Source organism: Pteropus vampyrus, unplaced genomic scaffold (genome assembly GCF_000151845.1).
Source record: "Pteropus vampyrus isolate Shadow unplaced genomic scaffold, Pvam_2.0 Scaffold57, whole genome shotgun sequence".
In the NCBI taxonomy this organism is placed as follows: Eukaryota; Metazoa; Chordata; class Mammalia; order Chiroptera; family Pteropodidae; genus Pteropus; species Pteropus vampyrus.
The window spans coordinates 7,317,197-7,339,528 of record NW_011888838.1 but is presented as its reverse complement, the minus strand read 5'-3'; the positions used below and the strand labels follow the sequence as shown (position 1 = coordinate 7,339,528).

At 32.3% G+C, this 22,332-nt stretch overlaps 1 protein-coding gene across 4 annotated transcripts in view; it reads right to left on the bottom strand.

Annotated features, from left to right (window-relative positions):
- Nucleotides 1-296: 296 nt before the first annotated feature.
- Nucleotides 297-22,332, bottom strand: part of YTHDC1 (YTH domain containing 1) — a 31,873-nt gene continuing 9,837 nt past the window's right edge. The window contains exons 3-17 of one of the 4 annotated variants that reach the window (XM_011360661.2): nucleotides 21,957-22,285; nucleotides 21,412-21,847; nucleotides 16,925-17,014; nucleotides 16,408-16,461; nucleotides 15,725-15,819; nucleotides 14,130-14,238; nucleotides 13,925-14,042; nucleotides 10,164-10,248; nucleotides 9,027-9,193; nucleotides 6,392-6,474; nucleotides 5,081-5,117; nucleotides 4,945-5,008; nucleotides 4,776-4,838; nucleotides 3,151-3,285; nucleotides 297-1,285 (exon numbers count right to left, since the gene is read on the bottom strand). In XM_011360661.2, coding sequence (XP_011358963.1) covers nucleotides 1,061-1,285; nucleotides 3,151-3,285; nucleotides 4,776-4,838; nucleotides 4,945-5,008; nucleotides 5,081-5,117; nucleotides 6,392-6,474; nucleotides 9,027-9,193; nucleotides 10,164-10,248; nucleotides 13,925-14,042; nucleotides 14,130-14,238; nucleotides 15,725-15,819; nucleotides 16,408-16,461; nucleotides 16,925-17,014; nucleotides 21,412-21,847; nucleotides 21,957-22,285 — 2,090 coding nt within the window. In that variant the 3' untranslated portion in view covers nucleotides 297-1,060. The remainder of the gene's footprint in view (nucleotides 1,286-3,150; nucleotides 3,286-4,775; nucleotides 4,839-4,944; nucleotides 5,009-5,080; nucleotides 5,118-6,391; nucleotides 6,475-9,026; nucleotides 9,194-10,163; nucleotides 10,249-13,924; nucleotides 14,043-14,129; nucleotides 14,239-15,724; nucleotides 15,820-16,407; nucleotides 16,462-16,924; nucleotides 17,015-21,411; nucleotides 21,848-21,956; nucleotides 22,286-22,332) is intronic. The other 3 variants (XM_011360662.2, XM_011360663.2, XM_011360664.2) reach the window with 3 other exon arrangements.

Sequence of the window (22,332 nt, the reverse complement as noted above, 5' to 3'; positions counted from 1 at the left end):
ACTTATCAAGATGAAAATGACAGAAAACCTTTAAACAATCCTGCGACAAAAGTAGATCTAAAAATGTTATCAGATAAATGTTTAACCAAAATATCAACAAAATTCTGTCATGTACCATTAGTTCTTACATCAGAAATAGAAGTAAACTTTTAATATAATTGGCCTAGGTCAATCATTTCTGCTAAAATATGCAAAAGCAGGCAAATGGGGTTCTTATAATTCCTAAACACAAAGCATTCTTTTATGTCTACTAATGATTAAGAAAAACTTGCATCTGGACAAAAAAATACAACAGATAAGTGTCAATCTTTACCAATTTATTTTATACAAAACAGTAGCAATGTAGAATATGGGAATTATTTTCCGCTGCTACACACGTAAGCCAATGTATAGTTTGGAAGGGAAGGCTAACAATAGCATCAAAACCATGCTACTGAACATAGGAATTTTTTATTGAAAAAGATTAAAAATTAGATAGCAATGCCTTCTTAATATTGCTCTCATCATTGAAGAATGAAGAAAAAAAGTCACTTTAAAAGATTAAAAAAAAAAAAGAGGGAAAAGGAGAAACCAAGAGGCTGCTACAACACTGCCATACAGTCAAACCATCATACTTCAATATTTGCATACTTGATAGCAGCATTATTTTTACTGAACCGTGTGCAACTACATTTAGAAACACAGCAAAGCAAAATACCATGGCAGTCATCAATCAAGATCCAAAAGAAAGCAAACAAAAAAAAAAGTAACTCTAGGATAAACACACTATAAGTAGATGAACATTGACGGAGAATGAATCAATATCTACATTCTTGAACTGTTCCATTCTGCCCCAATAAAAGTGTCAACTCAAACTGTCAACTGTGCATTTTTGGAGGATTTGAGTTTTTTCCAGTCTTATTATATAGCATGCTTGGAACAAAGAGGGTCATAATAAATCCTTCTACACAATGAACTTTAAGTAGACAGCTGAAAATAAATTTACTACTTGTAAACACACACACAAAAAAAAATACAAGATTTTTTTTATCTTTAAACAATCAGTGCTTCCAAAGCGCCATTATCTTCTATATCGACCTCTCTCCCCTCGGTCTCTGTCCCGATCACATAATCGCTCTCTTTCTCTTTCTCTATCACGTCCTCTATCCCGCTCTCTGTCTCTTCTGTTATCCCTAGGGCGGTCTCGCTCTCGTTCCCGATCTCTTTCACGAGGTCTACTTCTCCGACCACTGACAACAGCTTGTGTGCGACGAAGGAAATCATCCACCCTCATATCATAATCGTGCTAGAAAAGGTAAGATATTGGTTAGGTATGTCAAAAATTGAATGGAATTTATGAGTTCTTATATTGTAATTATTGTTTGGCAGGAAGAATCTAGAGTAATGCACTAATGCATTCACAGAATGTATTTAACATTATTTAAAAAATAGGAGTTTGATATTTTAAGATACCCATAACAGGATTGTTCATATCTGTTCATATTAAAAGTCACTTCATGCACTTTCCTAACTTTAATGACTTCCATCCAATCCCTTTAGTAAGATTTAAGCCAGAGTAATCACCTAGTAATGACCATCAACCACATAATACATACATGCTGCCGATTCTGCTAAATATCATCAATGTTTTCATGCAACAGGTAAACCCTATTGATTTTCTCCTCTGATTTTACAAATTAACCTGAACCAACTCTGCCCTCTTAAGGTGAAATTAAGCTTTCCTTTCAAACAAAAGCACTGTTAATGACAATTTATGGATTTTGATAGAATTTTAAGAAAATATGTACTTCAGGTTAAGACTGTGACATCTATTCCACACAGAGCTAATAATACACAAAAGACTGAGGAAGACAAGGAAGGATAAGATAAACAACTGTCTAAGTGAGGTACAAGTTATCGCTGTGACTAATTCTAATCTTGACTCTTAGTTCTCAACTCATCTTTACTTACTGAACTTGGTCTCTTTCCCAAAGTCAGTGTAAATACACAGAATATAATATTCAAAAACATAATTTCATACTACCTCTCATATATAGTGATATGTGAATTATTACATAAGCATTAGTCAGATAGGATTCTCAAACTGTTTTACTGAATATTAAAGGTCTTAGTATCATTTGATTTTGAAAGATTAATCTTTATGATGATAAGGAAATGAATAACAGATAAAAATATCTCAAATATAGGCTAGGAAACTACTGGGCAGACTGACCCTCTCAAATATGCATGCTCTACTTTAACAATCAAACTACCATTCTAAGGCTATCAAATTTATATACAAAAGAATTATGCAAACAAGTGCCAGGAGACAATTTCACTTTTAAAAATAAGGGGAAAAAATTAATACCATTTAATAAACATACTCAGCCTGACTAGTATAATGAAAACCCAGACCACAAAATAGAGATGGTCTTTCATTCAACCTGTTTGGAACGGATCAAAAAAGCTTTCATATCGATCATATCAAATTATTAGAATCAAATTAATACAAATTATTAGAATCAAGAGTAAAGTACAATAACTCCTGCTGCATTTCTTAACACTTGTCATTTGCTAGCACTATTCTAAGAATCAGAGCTAGTGGAGGTAAACACTTCACTTGGTTACTAGTCTTCACAAAGTTTAGTAAAAACAAATGACTAAATATGTATCATCTATTCTATGAAAAGAAGTCAGACTATACAAAAAGCTCAGAATATGGATGTCTAATCACTATGTCGTATACCTGAAACTAACAATGTATGTCAATTGTAATTGAAAAATAAAAGTTATCAAAGTCTAATTTAAAAAAGCTTAGAAATACCTAATCACATTATTAATTACACCGCTATAATTAAAATCTATAGTATGGAAAGAAAGTATCCTAGTTTACTATACCCCTTGGACATTACCTAAGAGTTATACATAGGAGTTGCCTATACGTAAGCAGCTTGCGTTTGATCAGTGAAAGAGATATAGTTTATTTAAATAATCCAAAAAGATTAGCCATTTTTAATAAAAACAAATTGTGAATTATTCCAAAACTGCCTGCAGTAAGAATACAAAACAGTTTACCACTCAACATAATCTGGTAGCCCCCATGCTAAAATTACCTACAGAAATTCTAAGTAGTTCCCTCACACTTTTTTTTTTGCCTTCTCCTGAACTTACTACTCGTTTATCTCTGTATCTTGCTTCATGTGGTACGGGATGATGTCCCGAGTAAGGGGGATGAGCTTGAGGAGGTGGAGCATGGTGCTGATAATAAGGATGGTGTGGAGGTTGTTCCATTCCAGGATAAGGAGCCTAAAAAAAGAAAACAACTTCCATAAGCATCTCCCAAAAATCTTTATAAACAAATCATTCTTAAAATTCCCCTACCCAAATCACCCATCCCAAACAAATAATTTACTCTATACTCTAGCCATCTATTTTTTTGATGGCATAAAAGTTCTTCATAATACTCTATTTCCTTGTTGAAAATGTCCGTTAATAACCTCTTTAATTACACATCTTTTAAGATTTAACATGTCTATACTTTATCATATCATTTAAATACTAACAAAAGTAGCAAACACTTACATACTATTAGCCAGCACTGTCCTAAGCACCTTACATATCTCATTTAATTCTCACAGCAACCCTATGAAATAAGAACTATTATTCCTACTTTACAAAAGGGGAAACTGAGGCACTAACTGGTTAAGTAACTTGCTTAAGATCACATTGCTATAAAGGGGCAGAGATGGAACACAACATTACACATTCTGGCTCTGGAATCAAGTCATTTTAACAACTATGTAAAAATATATTCTTAAAAAAAAAAAAAAACAACCTCCAGGAGCTAATGAACTTATAAATGACATAAAATGATTAAGGGAAAATCAAAGGTTACTTGCTTTGTTAGTGCCAAGATATTAAATATTTTTATCTTTTTAATTTCACATAATCTCAAGGAAAAAATCTTATAATCCATCTACCTGTATACAGTATCTTAAGTAAAGCAAAAGCCAGATGAATAGGGTACATTACAGGCAGCATTTAAAATTTAAAAAAATAATAACAACTTAAACTTCCAAATTTTTTATTTCTTGGGAATTAATGCTTCAGCTATCCTCAATATCTTAAAATATACTCTGAAAATATCCAGTTTTCCTAGAGAAAAAAATAAAAAATTAGGAACAGTATTTAATTAGCCTTATTTTATATAGAAATTTGCTGAGTATTAGGATCAGACACTATGCTAAACTTTAAACACGTTATTTTGGAAATTAGGCTTCCCGACAATACTATGAGACTGACACTATTGTCATTAAGCCAACTTAAAACAAGCATAATGACCATTTTGTTATCAATGTATACCCACAGCAAGTGCCTTGTAGAAAGTAAGTACTAAATATCAATTGATGAGCCAAAGAATGAACGAATGCCCACTGAGTTTTATAGATAAGGAAAATTAAGAAAAAAAATGTATTATGAAACTTGCCAAAGGTCAGACCTGAGAAGGTAAGGCATATGAACCAAGACAGAGTTTGTATCACTAACCATTGTGATAATAAACCATAACACATTTATCAATTAAAGCAACACATTTATCAATTAAAGCTGTATTATTAACACAAATCAAATTTCTCATTAGTCTTTAGTTTTAAAAACAGCATACAATCATTTATCACCAAAGATATATTTTTTAAGTCTCTTACTGGGCAAGCATAACAATCCATATTCCAAGTAAGCACTCAAAATATATGGAATTGGTAATGAAGTTAAATAACTTGCAAAAACAGAATACAAACCATTCCTTGCCAAGGTGGTGGTGGTCCCATGTTATGAAATTCCCTCACATAATCATTGTAGGACTAAAATAAAAGATGATAATGTCAATAATAGAAATGAAACCAAGAATTACAAAATTAATCAGATCCTAATTTTATGTACATTAAATATATAAAATGAAATGCTTACCCCATTTAAAAACACATCTCGGCGAACTCCTGAAAATCGTCTGTTGGGAATAAGATTTGTGAAACTAAATTCAGGTAATTCATAAACCAGTTCCAAGAATGTAATTCAAAACTAAGCAAGAGCGAACCCAACTTACCTGTCTACTTCCTGGTATCGTGGGTCCTTTAAATACCCTGTTCAAACATCAAGGATTTTAATAAATCAAATTTATTTTTTTTTTATTATGGCATTAAAATTAAACCTTCCTTACCACTCATTTCAATTCTTCCCATGAAATACAGTGATGCTATTAAGTGATGCTATTATTGTATTATTCCATTTTCAGATTTTCTTCTCAGATTATATAATCTAGAAAGTAATTAAATAATTTACTGATATCACAGAATTATAAACTGCTAGAGAAGTTTTCATATGGATCTTCTAAATCCACACCCCAATTTTCACTACACAGTAAATGTCTTCATTCTGCACCAAAAGGAAGTTAAGGAAGTTGAGGACACTGAGACAGGACTTCCTTAAAACAAATGTTTACCTTCCACCTTGGGTATACATAGTCTTGCTAGGTCAACCAAAAATAGTTTTAAAAAAATGCAAACTTAGGAAGAAAAACAAAGTTGCAAAACTAAATATGTATACATTTTAAATGAAAATCATGGTGATAAAAATATTATTTCCCACTTTCTCTTAGTAAGGACTTAGCAAATTAAAAATTAAAAACATTTGAATAGCCATGTTACTGGGGTAAAACTCTGGAATATCCCATTTTGAAGAAGAATGAGGCTTATCAAACCACTTCTTACATAACAGTGCTGTAACACTAACACCAATTTCCAAACTGCCTAATTTTTATAAGTGTATCATTGACTAGTGTAAAAAAATATATTCTCTTAAATACAGTTTGCTTTTTTTAATTCTGTTAAGGGAAAAATTAACTGAAAAGCTACTTTAGATTATAAACAAATATTTCTCATTCATCTTTAAATACAAAGTCAAAATTTTATTTAGAAAAATATACCGTAATTTCAGTTTTCCAATTAAAGGTATATTCCACATGAAATACTAAGTATCACAGGGAATAAAAAGCATAAGGCATATAAAATCGCTTTCCCTAACTACATCTAACCTTAAAACATGTGCACTATTTGTGCAACAATTTATAATATTTATAATTATAAATTATTTTATTTACTAATAATTTATAATTATAAATTAGCAATTTCAGGTAATTAAGAGATTTATGATGAGTCACATTAGAATAGATGATTTTAATAAAAGAGGAAAAATTACTAGATGAGTTCTATTAATAATTTCCTAAAGTTTATTATCTGTGTCCTAAAGTTTTCTCACTTTTAAAACTGTATGTTACAAGAGACGTTTTTGTGTTGTTGTTGTTGTTGTTGTTTTAATAATTTTAAGTCAAATATCTGCAGGATTATAAAATATTAACCTGGTCTCTGGTGAAACTCAGGGGCATAGTCAATCCTTGGTTTCTTTCTGCTGTTATGAATATCATAATCTTCTGGTCGACGCCTACACAAATTAGACACATTAGAAATTAAACCAAAAACTGCTGGGAGAACAAACATCAAAGTAAGAGTTTCTGACAAATGAGTACAAAGAATAGCCCATTATTTAAAGTAACATCCAAATTTGCGGTGAGAAAATCTTAAAATTTCTAAATTTTAATTCCTCAAATTACTATAAATCAATCTTTAAATGTATTGCTGCTCGAAGTAAAATCTGCAATTCTAATGCTATGATGAGACACTTGGAAAGAGTAATCTGCTCAAAATATGTAAATCACATTTTAGTACTCTAAACAAAAGTGAATTAGCCATCCAGAAACTAATATAGATATCCAGTTTAACAATTAATAAGTATACTTTCCCGAATAAAGTCTCCATTCAGGTGAAAAAGAAAAAAAAGCTCTATCATCATTACAGAATAGGTAATTCTAAAATCTACATATTTCAACTTATTAATGTCTTTTTAGGATAAATCTAAACAAAATTAAAAATTTCTTAAATATTTTTCTTCTGCTTTGCACAAAATTATACTTTTCACATCATACAGAAAATTTGATACTTATTAAAAGTGACTTTACAAGAAGCTTTTGAAAATCTCAATATTATGAAAAATGAATTTCTGTAGTTAATGACATTTAAGAATTAAAGAATTTCTTCCAGAGACAATGCCTTAAAATAAAACTAGCAATTGGGCAGAGTTTTAACAGAGTTTATAAAATGAGTTCAATGTATATTCCTTAGAAGGTGAAATTTTCCTCTGCAGTGTTGTTCTTTACTACTGTCTTCCATAAATCTTAACCTTGATGGTTAAGTAATAAATACATCATTAAGCACACTTCATTTCACTTAGCATTTAATAAAGAGCTACACAATTTTTTTTTTTTAAATCCAAGGTGCTTTGTTTTTTTTTTTAATCCAAGGGTAAAATATATCTTTTACCCTTAATGTCAAATAAAAACTCTATCAAAAAACTCTGTCAAATAACCTGGCAACACTAGTTTTCCAGCTATTTCTCTGAATACCAACTGCTTTCATTAACTTTTGCAACACAAACTCACTCAAACTGTTAAATGCAATAACCCCATGCCCCACCCACAACAGAACAAAAACAGTTGCATCTACAATAAATAAGACTAAGAAAATTAAAAGCTGGTTTAAAAAAATAAACATACCGCTTTCTTGTAGTTTGGGGAGTGCATTTACGACCGGTATAAAACATGATAGTAACAGTTCATACAGTAGTCCAACTACTGACTTTAAGCTGTAAGCCACATACATATATGGAGGCCCTGGCAGGCTTGAGAGAAGGTGTAGTGGTGTAATAAGTATAGTTTGCAGTCCATTGCAAAACTGAGGTAAAACTTCACTTGTATGTACTGTATTGCACTGGAAACCTCTTAGCTTAAAACTCCAAAAGACATCTTGGTGCTCAGTCCTTTTAAGCCAAAAATAAGGGGGCTCTGCCAGGTTTCCTCCTACCTACTCGACAGTGTCCTTTTTAAGCTCAAAGAAATGGGGACTCTTGTTGGATTATCTGTACCTACCACAGATGTTTCCACCAAAAGGAAACTTAACCAAAGGTTTCATCCCATCAACCATATATCCAACAGTCTTTAGCAGAATATTTTAGATTTAGCTGTATGCAAATCTATACAGGGAAAGGTGTTGGGTAGAAGGGCTTAAATCAGTCCTTTGCAAAGACTTCTCCAATTCTGTAACAAGTTAAACCCCCTTTTCCTGGAAAATGCTGTTTAGTTCATAAAGTAGTGATCAATAACCATGGCGATCCTCTAAAACACACTTTAAGTCCACAGGTACTGCCAGCATCTGGAAAAGTTGTAAACAGACACAGCAACAGCCCTTCTTTTTGGTTTGTTGCCGGGTCTCCCAGGGCCACTTGATCCCCTTTGGAAAGGACCTACTGTTTTCAGAAGCTCAGCAAGATGTGTGAATTCACTGGGTACATGTTAGAGAATATTTGGCAATGGGGTTAACACATCACGGTGATAAAATTTGAAACAGTCCCAGTAATGCTCCTCTTGAATATCAAAATAACTTAAAACATTTTATCCTCTAAATGAGGCGTCATCTTCTGAAAAAATATTAGTGATCCTTTATAAAAGTCCCATATCTGATAAGGCTTATCCAGAGACATACCTGAAAGAAAAGGCTTTTTACAAAATATTAACATTTTTTTGCGAATAAAGACTTCCTCCTCTTCCTCTTTTCTAGCCTGGTTCTTAGCACAAAGGCCTCCTACCTCATTTCAATTTTATACATTGTATTATCGGAATATTAACTAATCTAAACTGGTTATTACTCTTTAGCAAATAATTTTTTCTGCGTAAGGAAAGATCCCCATTTTCCTCTTGAAAAATGACTGAGACCAAGGTGACCATGTGAAATCCTCAATGAAGCCACAAACCAGTCCATGCAGCTTGATTTGAGGATTTTCTCTTTCTTCTTTACCGCAGGAAAAACTTTTGACGAATCACATTCCTCCATCATGTTATTCTGATACATGTGCCTATTATCAGTCCAAAGAACGTTTCTAACCTTCCCACATCCCGGACTGGTTCTCGACGGGATGGACGTCCTCTTGATCGGGGCTGAGAATGCATTCTTCTCTTGTGACGCATTTTATGAATGACCTGATACAAGTCAATACTTTCATCAGGGGGAAATAGAAGACAAAGCTGGGTTCCACATTCAAGTTCAATTTCCTAGAATAGGAAAGTAGTAATTTACAAGATGAAAACAGAAGAAACTTTAAATAGACTTGTTGTATTTTCCTGATGTAGAAGAACAAAACCAGACTGTCTTGGAGGCTTCCTTCCCAAAGTTGATGATCATACGAAATTCCAATAAACTTCCTTGAAAAGTATAAACCTTTCGATAGTGTTTCATGTATTTAGTAAGGGTAAAACTAAAAGTGTACAATCTCCGAAGGTAAATATACAAATTCAGTCGCCTAAAACTCTGTGACAATCACCCTCTGCAAAACTTTCTTTGTGCAAAATACAAAAATATCAGGACAAAGTAATCCATCCATCTCAACACAGTGGAGGAAAAACGTGTTAGTGTGTGCCAACAACTTTAATAATTATAAACTGCTAAATGCACTGAAATACATTAGATTAATAACAAAGGCATACTAACCTATGGGTTTTTTAAATTAAGTTTTATTTTCCAATTTTCACTTATGAGCAATGAAAGTATTATTTCTCGTCCAAAATTATGCAAAGAATCTGAGAGTCAAAGGTTTGGGTTTATTTTAAATCACTGCACACTTCTAATTTCATTTAGAGACTTGAAAATCTCAGTACAAATACTGATCTCATAAAACTTACTTATACTCAGAAAATATAAGCAAAGATGCTAAACAGTACCTTTAAAATGTATACAAAGTTTGGAATCTGTTAATTAGTAATAATATAATGAAAAGTCAGTTAAAGTCAGGTCAATTCTCTTCAAAAACTTTGATTGTATTAATGAAAGTACCATATAAAACTTTCAACATTAACAAAGGTCTTATTAATCAGTCATAATCGCAGTAATCGCGAACTTCAAATAAGAACACTCTCCCTGAATCCTGCACACAAATTCTTTCAGAAATGGTTTAAAATGTCCTTCAATACAGATCTCAAAAAGGGTTGATTAAATGTTTTTAAAGAATCAATCAAAACAACAAACCTGTCCATCACGTCCAATCTTTACTGGTTTATGTTCATTCCAAGGATTGGTGAGATGAGCCGACTTAGTAAAGGGTAATTCACGCCTAAATACAAAGCAGTATCAATTATATTCTTTTGCAAGATCCTTTAAAGATGTTTTATTATACTACCTTCAGTAGTGAATTCCTAAGTTAATGATTTAAATGTGAATAAAATTGAACGAATCAGTTAGATTGAGAGAGCTGATTCCCCAAAAAGGGAACCCCTTCAGAGATATGCTTCTTTTACAACCTCCACAATATACTGTATAATAAAAAATAAATAAAAATAAACTAAATAATATAGTGCTTAAGAACATGAGCTTGGACACTAGAACAATTTGGAGTTTGAATTCCAGCTCTCTCTTAACTTCTCTGAACCTGAGTTTCTTCATCTTATAAACAAAGATATCACCATCGACTTCGTATTAGTTTTAAATGGTTTGCAAATGAAATGACATATAAAATATTTAGATTTCATGATTGTGTTAAAAAAAACAACAACAACTATTTTTTTTATTAACTGATCAACAAAAAGCTGAACCTTAACCATTTAACACCAAATGAAAACAAATGTCTCTTCCCTATCCTTGGATCAGGGCTGCTTTCCTGGATTCAAATGTCCTCCTTTCAATAAGACGTTATTACCCACCATCCATGAAATGGCTTAACAATACAAATGTTTGTTTATAAATTCATATATTTGTATGTATTAATTATGCCCTCTACTTACACTACAGTGCTGTATTCTATGTATTTTAAATAAACCCTAACTTCTCTCTGAGCCACAGGGCAAAATGGTCCCATCAACTTAAAATAGATATCCTGTATTTTTGCAGTTCTTTATCAATCTAGCACAGTAATAAACGTGAACATGACATGTAATAAATACTTGTTAGTTATCAAAGAGTAATAAAAAATTAACAACATTCAATAAGGTTTTATCTGTGCATAAAATGAGTTATGACAAATTAAATGCTTTAATTAAAAAACTATTTTATCTACAATACAAATGAAACTGCTCAGCCAAAAGGCATGCGGATGAATAAGAGCTGCTTGCATTCCTCCTCTTTTCCACAGCTATCCATAAAGAATAAACATACACAATTATTTTGTAAAAGAGTGGGTACCATAAATAGAATACAGAAGTTTTATTTTGCTTTTAATGTGGATACTCATTATCACTTTTGGAGAAGAAAGTCGGAAAATGCTTCCTGGAAGAAGTGGCATATGGAATAAGCCTGAAAGATAAGTGACTTGGGAAAAGCCATATGTAGAGAGGTATAACAGTGTTACATTTGAAGCACTGAGACAGGCTTGGAACAAAAGCAAAATGGAAAAGGAAAAGCACAAGTAAGCAAGGTGGTCCAGTGGACAAGCTACATAACCATTTATTTTACTGTATATGGATTTTCTTAAACATGAATATTGAATGCTCAAATTTTATGTAACTTTTTTAAACCTCAGAAAAAAATGATGACATTTACAGAGAAAAAAGTATATCTAACGTTAAAGTAACAAGGCAATACACTCTGTGGTGGGTGGGACATGAATGCATAGGGGAAAAAGGCAGTGAGTGATGGAAGTGCCCACTAGGTATTACTAAAAGGCTGAGATTCTTGGTTTAGTTAGTATTGATCTGACTTCACACTTCATGAATGGCACAAAATATTAGTATGATGAACTATATGGGTTTGTATTTCTTTTGCTAAATATATTTCAAATAAGTTCATAAAATAGCCAATAAAATAACGAAAAAATATGAAAACAATAACCTATAAATAAATTAAGCCCATTTTCTAAAATTAAGAAATTTCCTTATCAATAATTTGAAAATGAAGGTCAAGAGAGCAAGTAACATTCAAAACAAAATTTGCTGTAACCAATATAAAACTGGATAATTATTTTTTCTCCTATTCCTAAGAAAGCACCATCTCCAAATATTTTCCAGTGACATCAATGTTTCTAGTCATAAAACCACAGACTAACATACCTGTCCTTTGGCCTTTACAGTTACCCATCTAAATAGTAATGATGATGATGATGATGATGATGTCTATTATTGCTAACAAAGAACTGGTATCTTGTTTTCCCTATAAACTGCCAGAATGTAAATTTTATTGATTATAATTAGGTTATAACTTAATTACAATTTTGATTTCTAAAGAATTATGAATTTATATTTAAAAACTCTGGGTATAGTGGAGTAGCCTAACATCACATTCCAGCATGGACAATTACTTTTGCATATTATATTTAAGCAACACACCATAATTTACTTAACCAATTTCTTACATGGGAGAATGGACTGCTTCTAATTTTTCCCTACAGACAGTAATGAGTAATGATACATTTTTATGCATACAGCCTTTTGCTACTTATTAACAATCAACCCAATACACTAGTTCTACTATATCATTGTCTATATATCTTTTTCCTCAGTGTAGCATGGTAAAGGTTTAACCTCTTAGGTTGGCCTACATTACTACTTATCTTTGCCTTCTGGACTTCTCTTTATTACCTGCTTCATAAAAAAGGGGGCTCCCTATCTCACCCACATATCCTCCCCACAATTTGTTTCCATGTCCTTCCTTGTGCTAGTCTGCCTTCCTGAATATGAATAGCATTTGTCCTTCTTATTCTTACCCAATCCCACCATCTCCATCAAAGTTCAACACCTAAGTCCACTTGTAATTTACAAAATATTAGTAGGATCCCTTTCAGGAAACATTTAAAATTAATTTTATAGGTAATAGATTTGTACATGCCATATAAAGTTCACTTAAATAATCAGCTTTTTAACATTCTAGACTCAAGATGGAGTGGCTCCTGCCCAGTGCCAATCAGCAAACTGAAACTCATAACTTTTGTGTCCCTGTGTATGCTCTGCTGGACCGGGAAGACAGTTAACACCCTATGTCCAGACAATCCCCAAACCCTAAACCAAGTCTAGGCTTTCTCACCCCAAACGAGGTTGACAGTATAGACACAGCCAACCAGGTATTTCCGATCTGTTTCTTCCTTATTCTTTATCCCATAAAAGATTTCTGCCTTCTGCTTCATTTTACGGTTCTCCACAAGAGACTATTTTATGTAGTGTCGAAAATTTTGTTTGTATAACCTAAATTGACTTCTTTAACCATTTTTCAATCATGTACAATCATTCAGTAAGAACATAATAACGGTGATAACTCCGTGTTCAAAATGTCTATTTTTCTAATAAACATATTTAAATCTTAATTACTCGTTTCAAAAGAACATACTGCCAACTAAACATGGTTTGCTAACTTCCTTAAAAAACACTACTTGTTCACAACTAAGTTACCCATCTCCAAAATGTTAGCAAAGTCGAAGAGTGAATAATTTCCCATTCCACTAAGTCACTAATAACTGATATGTTAAATCACTAAAATTACAGGTATATGCAGATAAACATTCCAAACAATCCATGACAAATTTATTGCTATATTACTAATACAGAGAAAAAAATACATAAAATTCCTGAATAAACTTTTGCCTTTTGCATCCTGTATAAAGGTAGTGAACAAGACAAGCCAAGCACACTGATGTTACTTTTACGTTGTTAAATTTTATGGATCCAAATCAACTTAGGAATGAGACTCTTAAAAAGAGAGAATAATAAATTAAAACTAAACTGCTGTGGAATTTTAACATTATTCCCAACTGGTAGCCCATCAATTGAAAACAAAAGGAACTTTAATTATCTACACTTATAATTTACCTGCAAATCCAGTCAATTTTAAAGACACCTCCCAGCATTTTAGCACTCATTCCTGCTGGAAGTACCCAATGTATCGGGGATCCTCCATGATGTGACTCTGAAGAAAGTCTTGCAAATCCTAAGGGAATAAAATCCCAACATTATATACAGATGCTAAAACAGTATAATCAATATTTTTCTATATCCCAATTATTTTTATTCTTACCTTGAAATTTTCCACTCTCTCTGACAGAAAATATTAAGATAACACTCCTTGCAGATCTGAATGCAAAATTTAATTTCTTCTCATTTACTGGTAGTGTGGACCATACACCCTATACAAATGATGTAAAGATCAGAGATGGAAATTAGTGCAAATTTTTCATGTTTCCAATTTTATTTACAAAAGACCAATGCTACAGATACTGTTCTACTTTATATTCAAGTAAGCTATAATGAAGAGAGGTCTTATTTATCAGCTATCAAAATAACATAATAATTTATTAAAATCTCAGGAAAAATATGGAGACATTATCAACCTTAACAAAAAATCATTAAAACAACTAGAGTAAATACACGGGGGCTCAAACCTTATGCGTTAGAATACCACATAATAAAAACAATCAGCTACAATTACTTTAACATCGTAGACAATTACAGTGCTAAAAACATGTTGTTTAAAGGTGAATTGTAACATGTACATTTTTCTTCTTGAAAAACTGTGCCTAACAAAATATTTTAAAATTATTTTATTAGCAAATATACAAGTGAAGAATTTCTGCCAAGTTTCTAGCATTTCTCACTTTTTCTACTTAAGTTCAAATTTTTATGTACCAACAGTTTGTCTGAAGAGGTCTGTGTTCTTCACACAGAGCCAGAACATGCTCATTAAGTTCTGAAGGATTTTAAGCAATTTTTTGTTTATGAAAGATTATGAGAATAGTAAAGTAAGGCAGAAGCTCTAATTCAGTTTACTCTGCTCATACAAATTAGATCTCATTCATACTAAGTACTTTAGTACTTATGCCTAACTCCATACCAGCTGAAGAACAGAAACTTCCACTAGATAGCTATTTGGTGTTTGATTCTTTCCATCTGTGTAAAGTTTAAAGGGTAATCCTCAACTTAAGTTACAAATATAAAATATCCAAATTGACAGAAATATGGTTAGAAAAATGTTTAACTTTAATTTTTAACTTTCTGAAAATCAAGAGAAACTGTAATTACTCATTTTAAAATAAGAACAGAAAAATATAATAGTTGGTATAATGAACAGATGTATTTTTGTAGCAAAAACCTAAGAAAATTAGTATCTTACAACATCCTATAGCAACTGAGCCTATTGTTTTTATAAAGCCTGGGGTGCACCTTTAAGCTAATTCTTTCTTTTCTTCTAAATCCCAGTAATCTTATTTCTAATAAAAGAAACTCTCCACATAGGAATAATTTCAAGATCTCAAGGTGTAAAACAAGCATCAATATAAAGCAAAAACTGGCTAAAGAAACTTTTAAAAAGTATTAGTATAATAAATTAGCAATTGAAAAAGAAACAAAAATCAAGAGAAACATCTTTTACAGTACAAATTTATATATATATATTCTTTAATATCAAAAATCTGACTTCTAAAATTGTCTTTAAAAGATTTAAAAGAAAACTTATTATTAGGTTGCCTAACCAACCACAAAGCAGACCCTAAGTGGCAACAGAGCTCTAGATCTTTAAAGCTTTTATGAAAAATCACAGAATCTTAATGCTATTGAAGATAGCATTAAAACTGTCAAGATTAGGATAGTTTTAATGGAACTGATGATAGATAATACCTTAGCTTTGGCAAGGGACACATTCTCATGGTTGTTACTCTTTATGAGAAAAAATCTTGCATCCTGTAGGACATATTTGAGTTTACTCGTTTGATCTGAAAAAAAGAAATCCAAATTGATGAATGAGAGGCCATTATCATTCAAAGGACTGTAACTTGTACTAACTGAAATTAGCCCTCCGCAACCCAGCTAAACTCTTAAAATTCATAATCATCCATTCAACCTGGAAAGCTAAGCCACAACACATAATAAAGCAAAGCTAAGAAAGGAACCAGCATTATGCAAGAAGGTAAATCTAATCCAGTGATGTTCCGATATATCAGATCTATACTTAACTATGAAAATGGCTACAAATTTTATAGCTTTCATCAGATTATTTTTCTAAAGGTTAATAATTCGCCATTATGCTAATAAAATATATATATGTGTGTATATATATATACACACACACACACACCACCCACTGAGTCCAAACACTGTAACATATCCTGAGATGTCTCTTCTAAAAGATATGCAACAAGAAGTGAACATGGAGCTTTACTGTTAAGATCACATTATTTTTTCCGTAATGTAATATATCAGAACATTACTACATTAAAATCAACTATTAATGGAGAACCAATAAGGCAAAATAATGACTTTATGCAGCATGCAATGAAAACAATTTCAAATTTAAATGATACCTTTTCGGACAGCACGAACGGAAGATGATAATTTCTCATGCTTCTTTTCTGAACCTGTATTTAGCCAAAGTACATTTGTTCAGATTGAGCTTTAATAGAGATAAGACAAAATTTCTACAGTCTTGTCACATAAAGTTTTCATTCAAGACAAATTATTCTTCCTGGCGCACCCACACACACAAAAAAAATACTTCTCAATGTGTACGAGTGTTTTGCTTTTTGGGTTGTTTGAATTTTTTTTAATATGTATATTTGAACAGTTTCTCACTCAGAAAACTAGTCACTGAATCATCATCTTCCAAGAAAAAAAAAAAAGTGAAATTCCACTTAAGCAGTAACAGAACAGGATTAAAATAAGAAAAAGCTTAATTTCCTCTACAATTATTACACTGAACATGCCAAAAATCAATATTAATAGACATTAACAAGTTCACACTAAACTACAGCCTCCACACTTTCTACAGATCACATTACAGTCAGTCAGATATGATCACAAATAAAGGTAAAATGAGAATACCTGCATATGACTCTGATGCAGAGCTTCCACTTCTATCAAAAACAATTGGAGAGATGCCTCTAGCTCTCTTCCTTTCCTTCTTTTTCTCATCTAAAAACAATTCAAACAAGATTTTTAAAAACATTACAATATAGATATAGGTAACAAGAATATATATGTATTTTTTTTGCACTCTCTAAGTATTAGTCATTGCTATTCTCTCTCCTGATTCATTTCCTCAGAATATGGTAAGAACACTTCAAAAACTTAGGACACTTTGTTACTTCTCCCACCAATTTCAATCAAATAAAACCACATGGCTATAATTGACAACTATCTATCCTATACATAAAAGTGATCTTGAATAAAGTTTTCCAACAGGGGAAATAAAATCTACAAAGCGAACACAACTTTTCTTTCAATAAAATTTACTGTATTCCCTTCTACATGCATCTAAATCCTTTTAAAAGTACGCTATCATTCTTCATCACAATTCCAACTCATTATCCTAGGTGTCTAAAGAATTCCAGGTCCAAAGCTTTTCAACTTTTGTGTGGGGGGGGGAACCCCACAAGTAAATTAAATGATTCCCTCCTCGTGGCCAATTCTTGCATTTCTGTCTTCAATTTCACTCTTCTTGACCATCTCCTTCCTGGATTACAATTCTTATTTTCAAATTCAATTTCAACTTTATTCCTAAATCTTAACAACAGCCCATTTATTTCTATAAAATGGATGAGAATCTTCAGTAGACAGAAAAGGTTTGCGATTACCTGTAATATAAAGACCATTTCAAAGTTAATTTGGAATTTATTAGCATGTAAATGAGAACCTAAAATGGAATCAGGCTCTCCTGCCTTTTTATTGGCATTTTAACTATACCATTCTAAGCTCCTTTACTTTTCAGCTAAGAGGTAAGGAGAAATATAAAGGGATAAAATTCATATACATATTTTAATTAAAAAGAAACAGGAAGCTGAAATATAATTAATGATCTTGCATATAATCCGTTATGACTCTATAGAATTAACCATTTGAAATGCTTTAAATAAATTATTTTTAATCCTCATAATAAGCTCATGAGGTACACATGCCATGATTCTGATTTATAGAAAAGGAAATCTCAAATTAGAGGGGTGGTAAAGACAACTGGGCCTAGGCCCCACGGTTTCTGGGTGGTAGAACCTAGTTTCAAATGCAAGTCCTGTAACTTGAAAGTACAAACTCTGAGCTCTGTTCTTATTGAGCAAATAGAAAAGATAAAAGATATTTTACTACAATTCTTAAAAGACAGAAAACTTCAAGGATATTGTAAATTCCTTTTCTTTTAGTTTATGCATCTTTCCCTTTGTAATTTACTAAGAACTGCTTCTCCAAATAGATGTAAGCCTGTAAAAGATGCTAATTTTCCTAATTTAGGGGTGAAAAGGAAGAGCAAAGAAGTCTATAATGGCACAATTACAATGCCAAGCCCATTTAAAGCCAGCAACCATGGGGCATAACAGTATTTCAAATAAACAGCTATAGAGAAAAACATTTATTTCCAGGGTGGCTTGCTCTGAATAATGATACATAACTTTCAAGTTTTAACATCCTTTCCCTCAAGGCAAACTATTAAGACCTCAAGTGAATAGACTGATGAAGCCTTTTAGTACGACTGAGAGCCTCACCCAAATAGAAAAACAGGAAGTTTTATCAAATTCCAAATCTCTCAGGCATGTCTTTTTCATTCACTGACTACACACTCCTACAGTGCTTGGCACATAAGTAGGAACCAGATTCACTAACTCAATGAATATGACACCTACATGAAAGAGATTAAAAAAAAAAAAAAAAACCTTGTTAAAATTGTTTTCCATTATTTCTTTCAAAAATTCTAACATGTTTCTTTTACTTTTTCCTCTGAATATTTAGAAGTCCAAGCTTTAAAAATTGATCACTAAGGATAATATATCTTTTTTGGCTATTTAAAAAGAATACTTTATGGAGCCAAATATATGTGATAAAATGGTGAGTACACAGATGTTGTATTATAAAGGTGCACACCTGAAAATGTTATGTTACTAACCAATCTTACTGTTAGGTAATCAGGCATCAGGGACAGGAGCGAAGACCCAGCTCTATAACCACAGAAACTTTCCTGGAAGGCCTTCCTAAAGCACCTCCCAGAAACATCTCCCCGCTTTTAGGGTTATAAATTACCCCAAATCCTAGAACACCAAGGCCATAAAAGCTGCTGGCTAAACCAGCTACAAACACATGCGCAGAAAGTATTGCCCATAATTTCAGCCTCATTATGCCATCATTATAATACTATGTTTATGTCTGGAAGTTCAAGAATCTATTAACACGTGCCCAGTAGGCATTACTCCCAATAAATTTAATAATAATAAAAAAAACTTTGTTTCAAAATATTGAAAAGATCTTTCACTAATACAGAAAAAATAATCTGAGCAGAAGGAAGATCATGCCCAACTGTTTTTATGTAATGTTAAATCCAGCATTACAATGAGATATCTCCAAGGATTTTTCATGATTTTTTTTTTTGTATAAATAATTCCACTGCTCTTAAGTTTTTGATCCTCTTTCCCAGCTAATATTCTCAGGTCAAAAGAACAATGGAAGTGATCTAACAACCACCTTTAACAACCGGCAAGGTGTGTGACTTTTGTAAGGAAGTTACTGAAAATTCTGAGAAAAAGTAATGTAAAATAAACTGAAATCAAAAAAATTCATGATACAAAACTAAACTGTAATCCCTTGTATTTAAAAATTGACATCTCCTAATCAGAGCCCCAAATCCGCCTCATTTTTTTTTGTACGTTATTATAAACTACACTATGATAAAAATAATTTCCTGCATACTAAACAGTCTCTAAAACACGTTCCACATAAGGGATCTTCTAAGGAATATCCTCAAATTTTCCTTTAATGAGGAAAATAAAGAGTTCCAGGTATCTTTTAAAACAATGTATCTTTCTCTTCTAACAAGTTTTGATATCAAGGTTTAACAAAACCATTGGCTAGCATTCAATTTGAAATGTCTTATCTACAAAAATATAAAAGTATTATTAAATAGCTTAATACAGTATCAGTATCATTTAGAAGCTTATTAAAATTGAAAATTATTTTAGGCCCTACCCATTTAAATAAGTCTTCCTTGTTTGACTTAAACAAATATTCAAGTCTAAGAAACAGTTTCTAACATGGATTCCAAAATGAGATTCCTATCATGAAATGTTCCTAACCCCATGAGTGTTATATACAGTGAACATCCATTCATATTACCAATACAATTTTTGTTCTCTATCATTATAAATTATAATTGACATAATTCAGTTTTCAAAAAGTACGATAGGATAGAATTAAAGATTCCACAAGTTTTTATATTAAACCCAATTACTTACCTAATCAGTTTAACTCTTTAACTTTCAACCCCCTTCAAAAACCTGTCTAAACTCTCTCTCAAATTTACAACTCTAATGAACAAAAGATTGAAAACACTTCAGTTGCCAATCACTAAAAAATAGCTGGCCATTTACTCTACCATCTGTGCTATGTCAAGAATATGATTTACTAACAATGTACTACTAAAATGATAAAAATTCTATAATAATGAATATGTAACTATCTTATATGCCAAAAGAATAGGATTTTTCTTGCATTCCAGTATTTAGTACATTTGCTTATGTAGCAGATCTGGCTCCATCTTTACATAAGATAGCCATGAGAAAATCATCATCATACAGTGATCAAAGATCTTCACATACTGTGACCTCTCTTTGTTGTACTCCCTGAATTTGCCTTCCTAAAAGGACCCCCTTCAGGCTCGGAACTGCAACTACCTATGATTCCTACAATTACATCTCCCGGATCAGATAGGGATAAAGTGGTAGGACACATAGTAATGAAGGAATGCCCCAAGATGGCTCTTACCTAATCTCTCCACAAGATTTTCATATGTTCTTATTTTCCATCTTGTACCTTTAAACCCAGCCCTTTGGAGACCCTGCCCCAGTCAGTCAATACACAGAGAATTGAAACCAATTTGTGCTACCAAAAAAAAGAAATAGCTGTTTTGATTTCTACTGCCACATGATGGAAATCTAGATGCACTTAACATGTAAATATTGTAAGATCTAGTGGACGGATTCCATATACACTTCAACTACATCAGTGTTTAAACTGTTGTTAACTAATATGAAAATCTAAGAATTTATAACATTAAGACCTGAAATACATTTCCTTATAAACAACTGGACTTGTGTTCATTTATAATACAATCAATTTGTAGGTGTTAAATGCCTTTGCACAAGTATGTAAATCTTATTCAAATGTACTTAAAACACTCAAAAGCATAAAATTAACTATAAAAAAAAAATCACAAGACAATCTTATCATATCCGCCCCATCTCAAAAATTTTATAATTTAAACATGTTTAAGAATAAAACCAATTGGGTCTTTTTTTTTTTTTTAAAGACAAACTTTTATATATAAAAAGTAGTACCTGATCCATCTGTGCCTGAACCAGATCTAACAGACCCATCTGTGAAGGAAACGGATTCGGAATCAGAGTCGCTAGCCTCACTTCGAGTGTCATAATCATTGCCTTCTTCCTTCTGATCTCTCTCATCTTGTTCATATTCTTCCTCGTCTTCTTCCTCTTCTTCTTCCTCTTCCTCCTCCTCCTCTTCTTCCTCCTCCTCCTCCTCCTCGTCTCCATCTTCATCCACCTCTTCATCTTCCTCTGCATCATCTTCTACCTCTTCATCTTCCTCCACATCTTCCACTCCTTCCTCCTCATTCTCGGTATTGTTGCCTTGCTCATCAGAAGAACCACTGCTGCCAGTCTCATGGTCAGAGCCATATTCTTCAGAATTCACTTCTTCCTTAGAAGATTGGCTGGATCTGCTTGCATGTCTATCCACGTCAAGCCCAATTCTCTGATGTTTAAAGAAAAAGGGAATCAGCAGTAATATAACAGTGAATAAACAGTTCTAAAGCCTCAAAAAGAATTGCTTTCTGTTTTATATCTGCAATGATATTTACTACCTCAGAACCTTCTGGTGTAGGGGATTTGGCCCTCCTTTCAGGATCCCTCTTCCGGAGACAAGTTTTGTCAGGGTGACTCTTATAAGGTTCTCTAGAGGTACTGCTTGACAAACGAATCTTCCGATCAGCTTCTAAACGCTTGTTTCTTTCAGATCTTTGATATTCCTCATTTTTATACTCTGTGACTGACTTTCCTTTTGTACTAACTATTCTTTTGTTATTGCTAACTGATGAACTCAATGGCTTAGAAATCAACTGTCTGGAATGAACAGAAGGCTTTTGTCGCTTGGTGTCAGTAGATTCCATTCGGTCACTTTTCCTTTTTGATCCTGAAAAATATAATTTAAAAATGGATATAAAAAAGGTATTTGGGTAT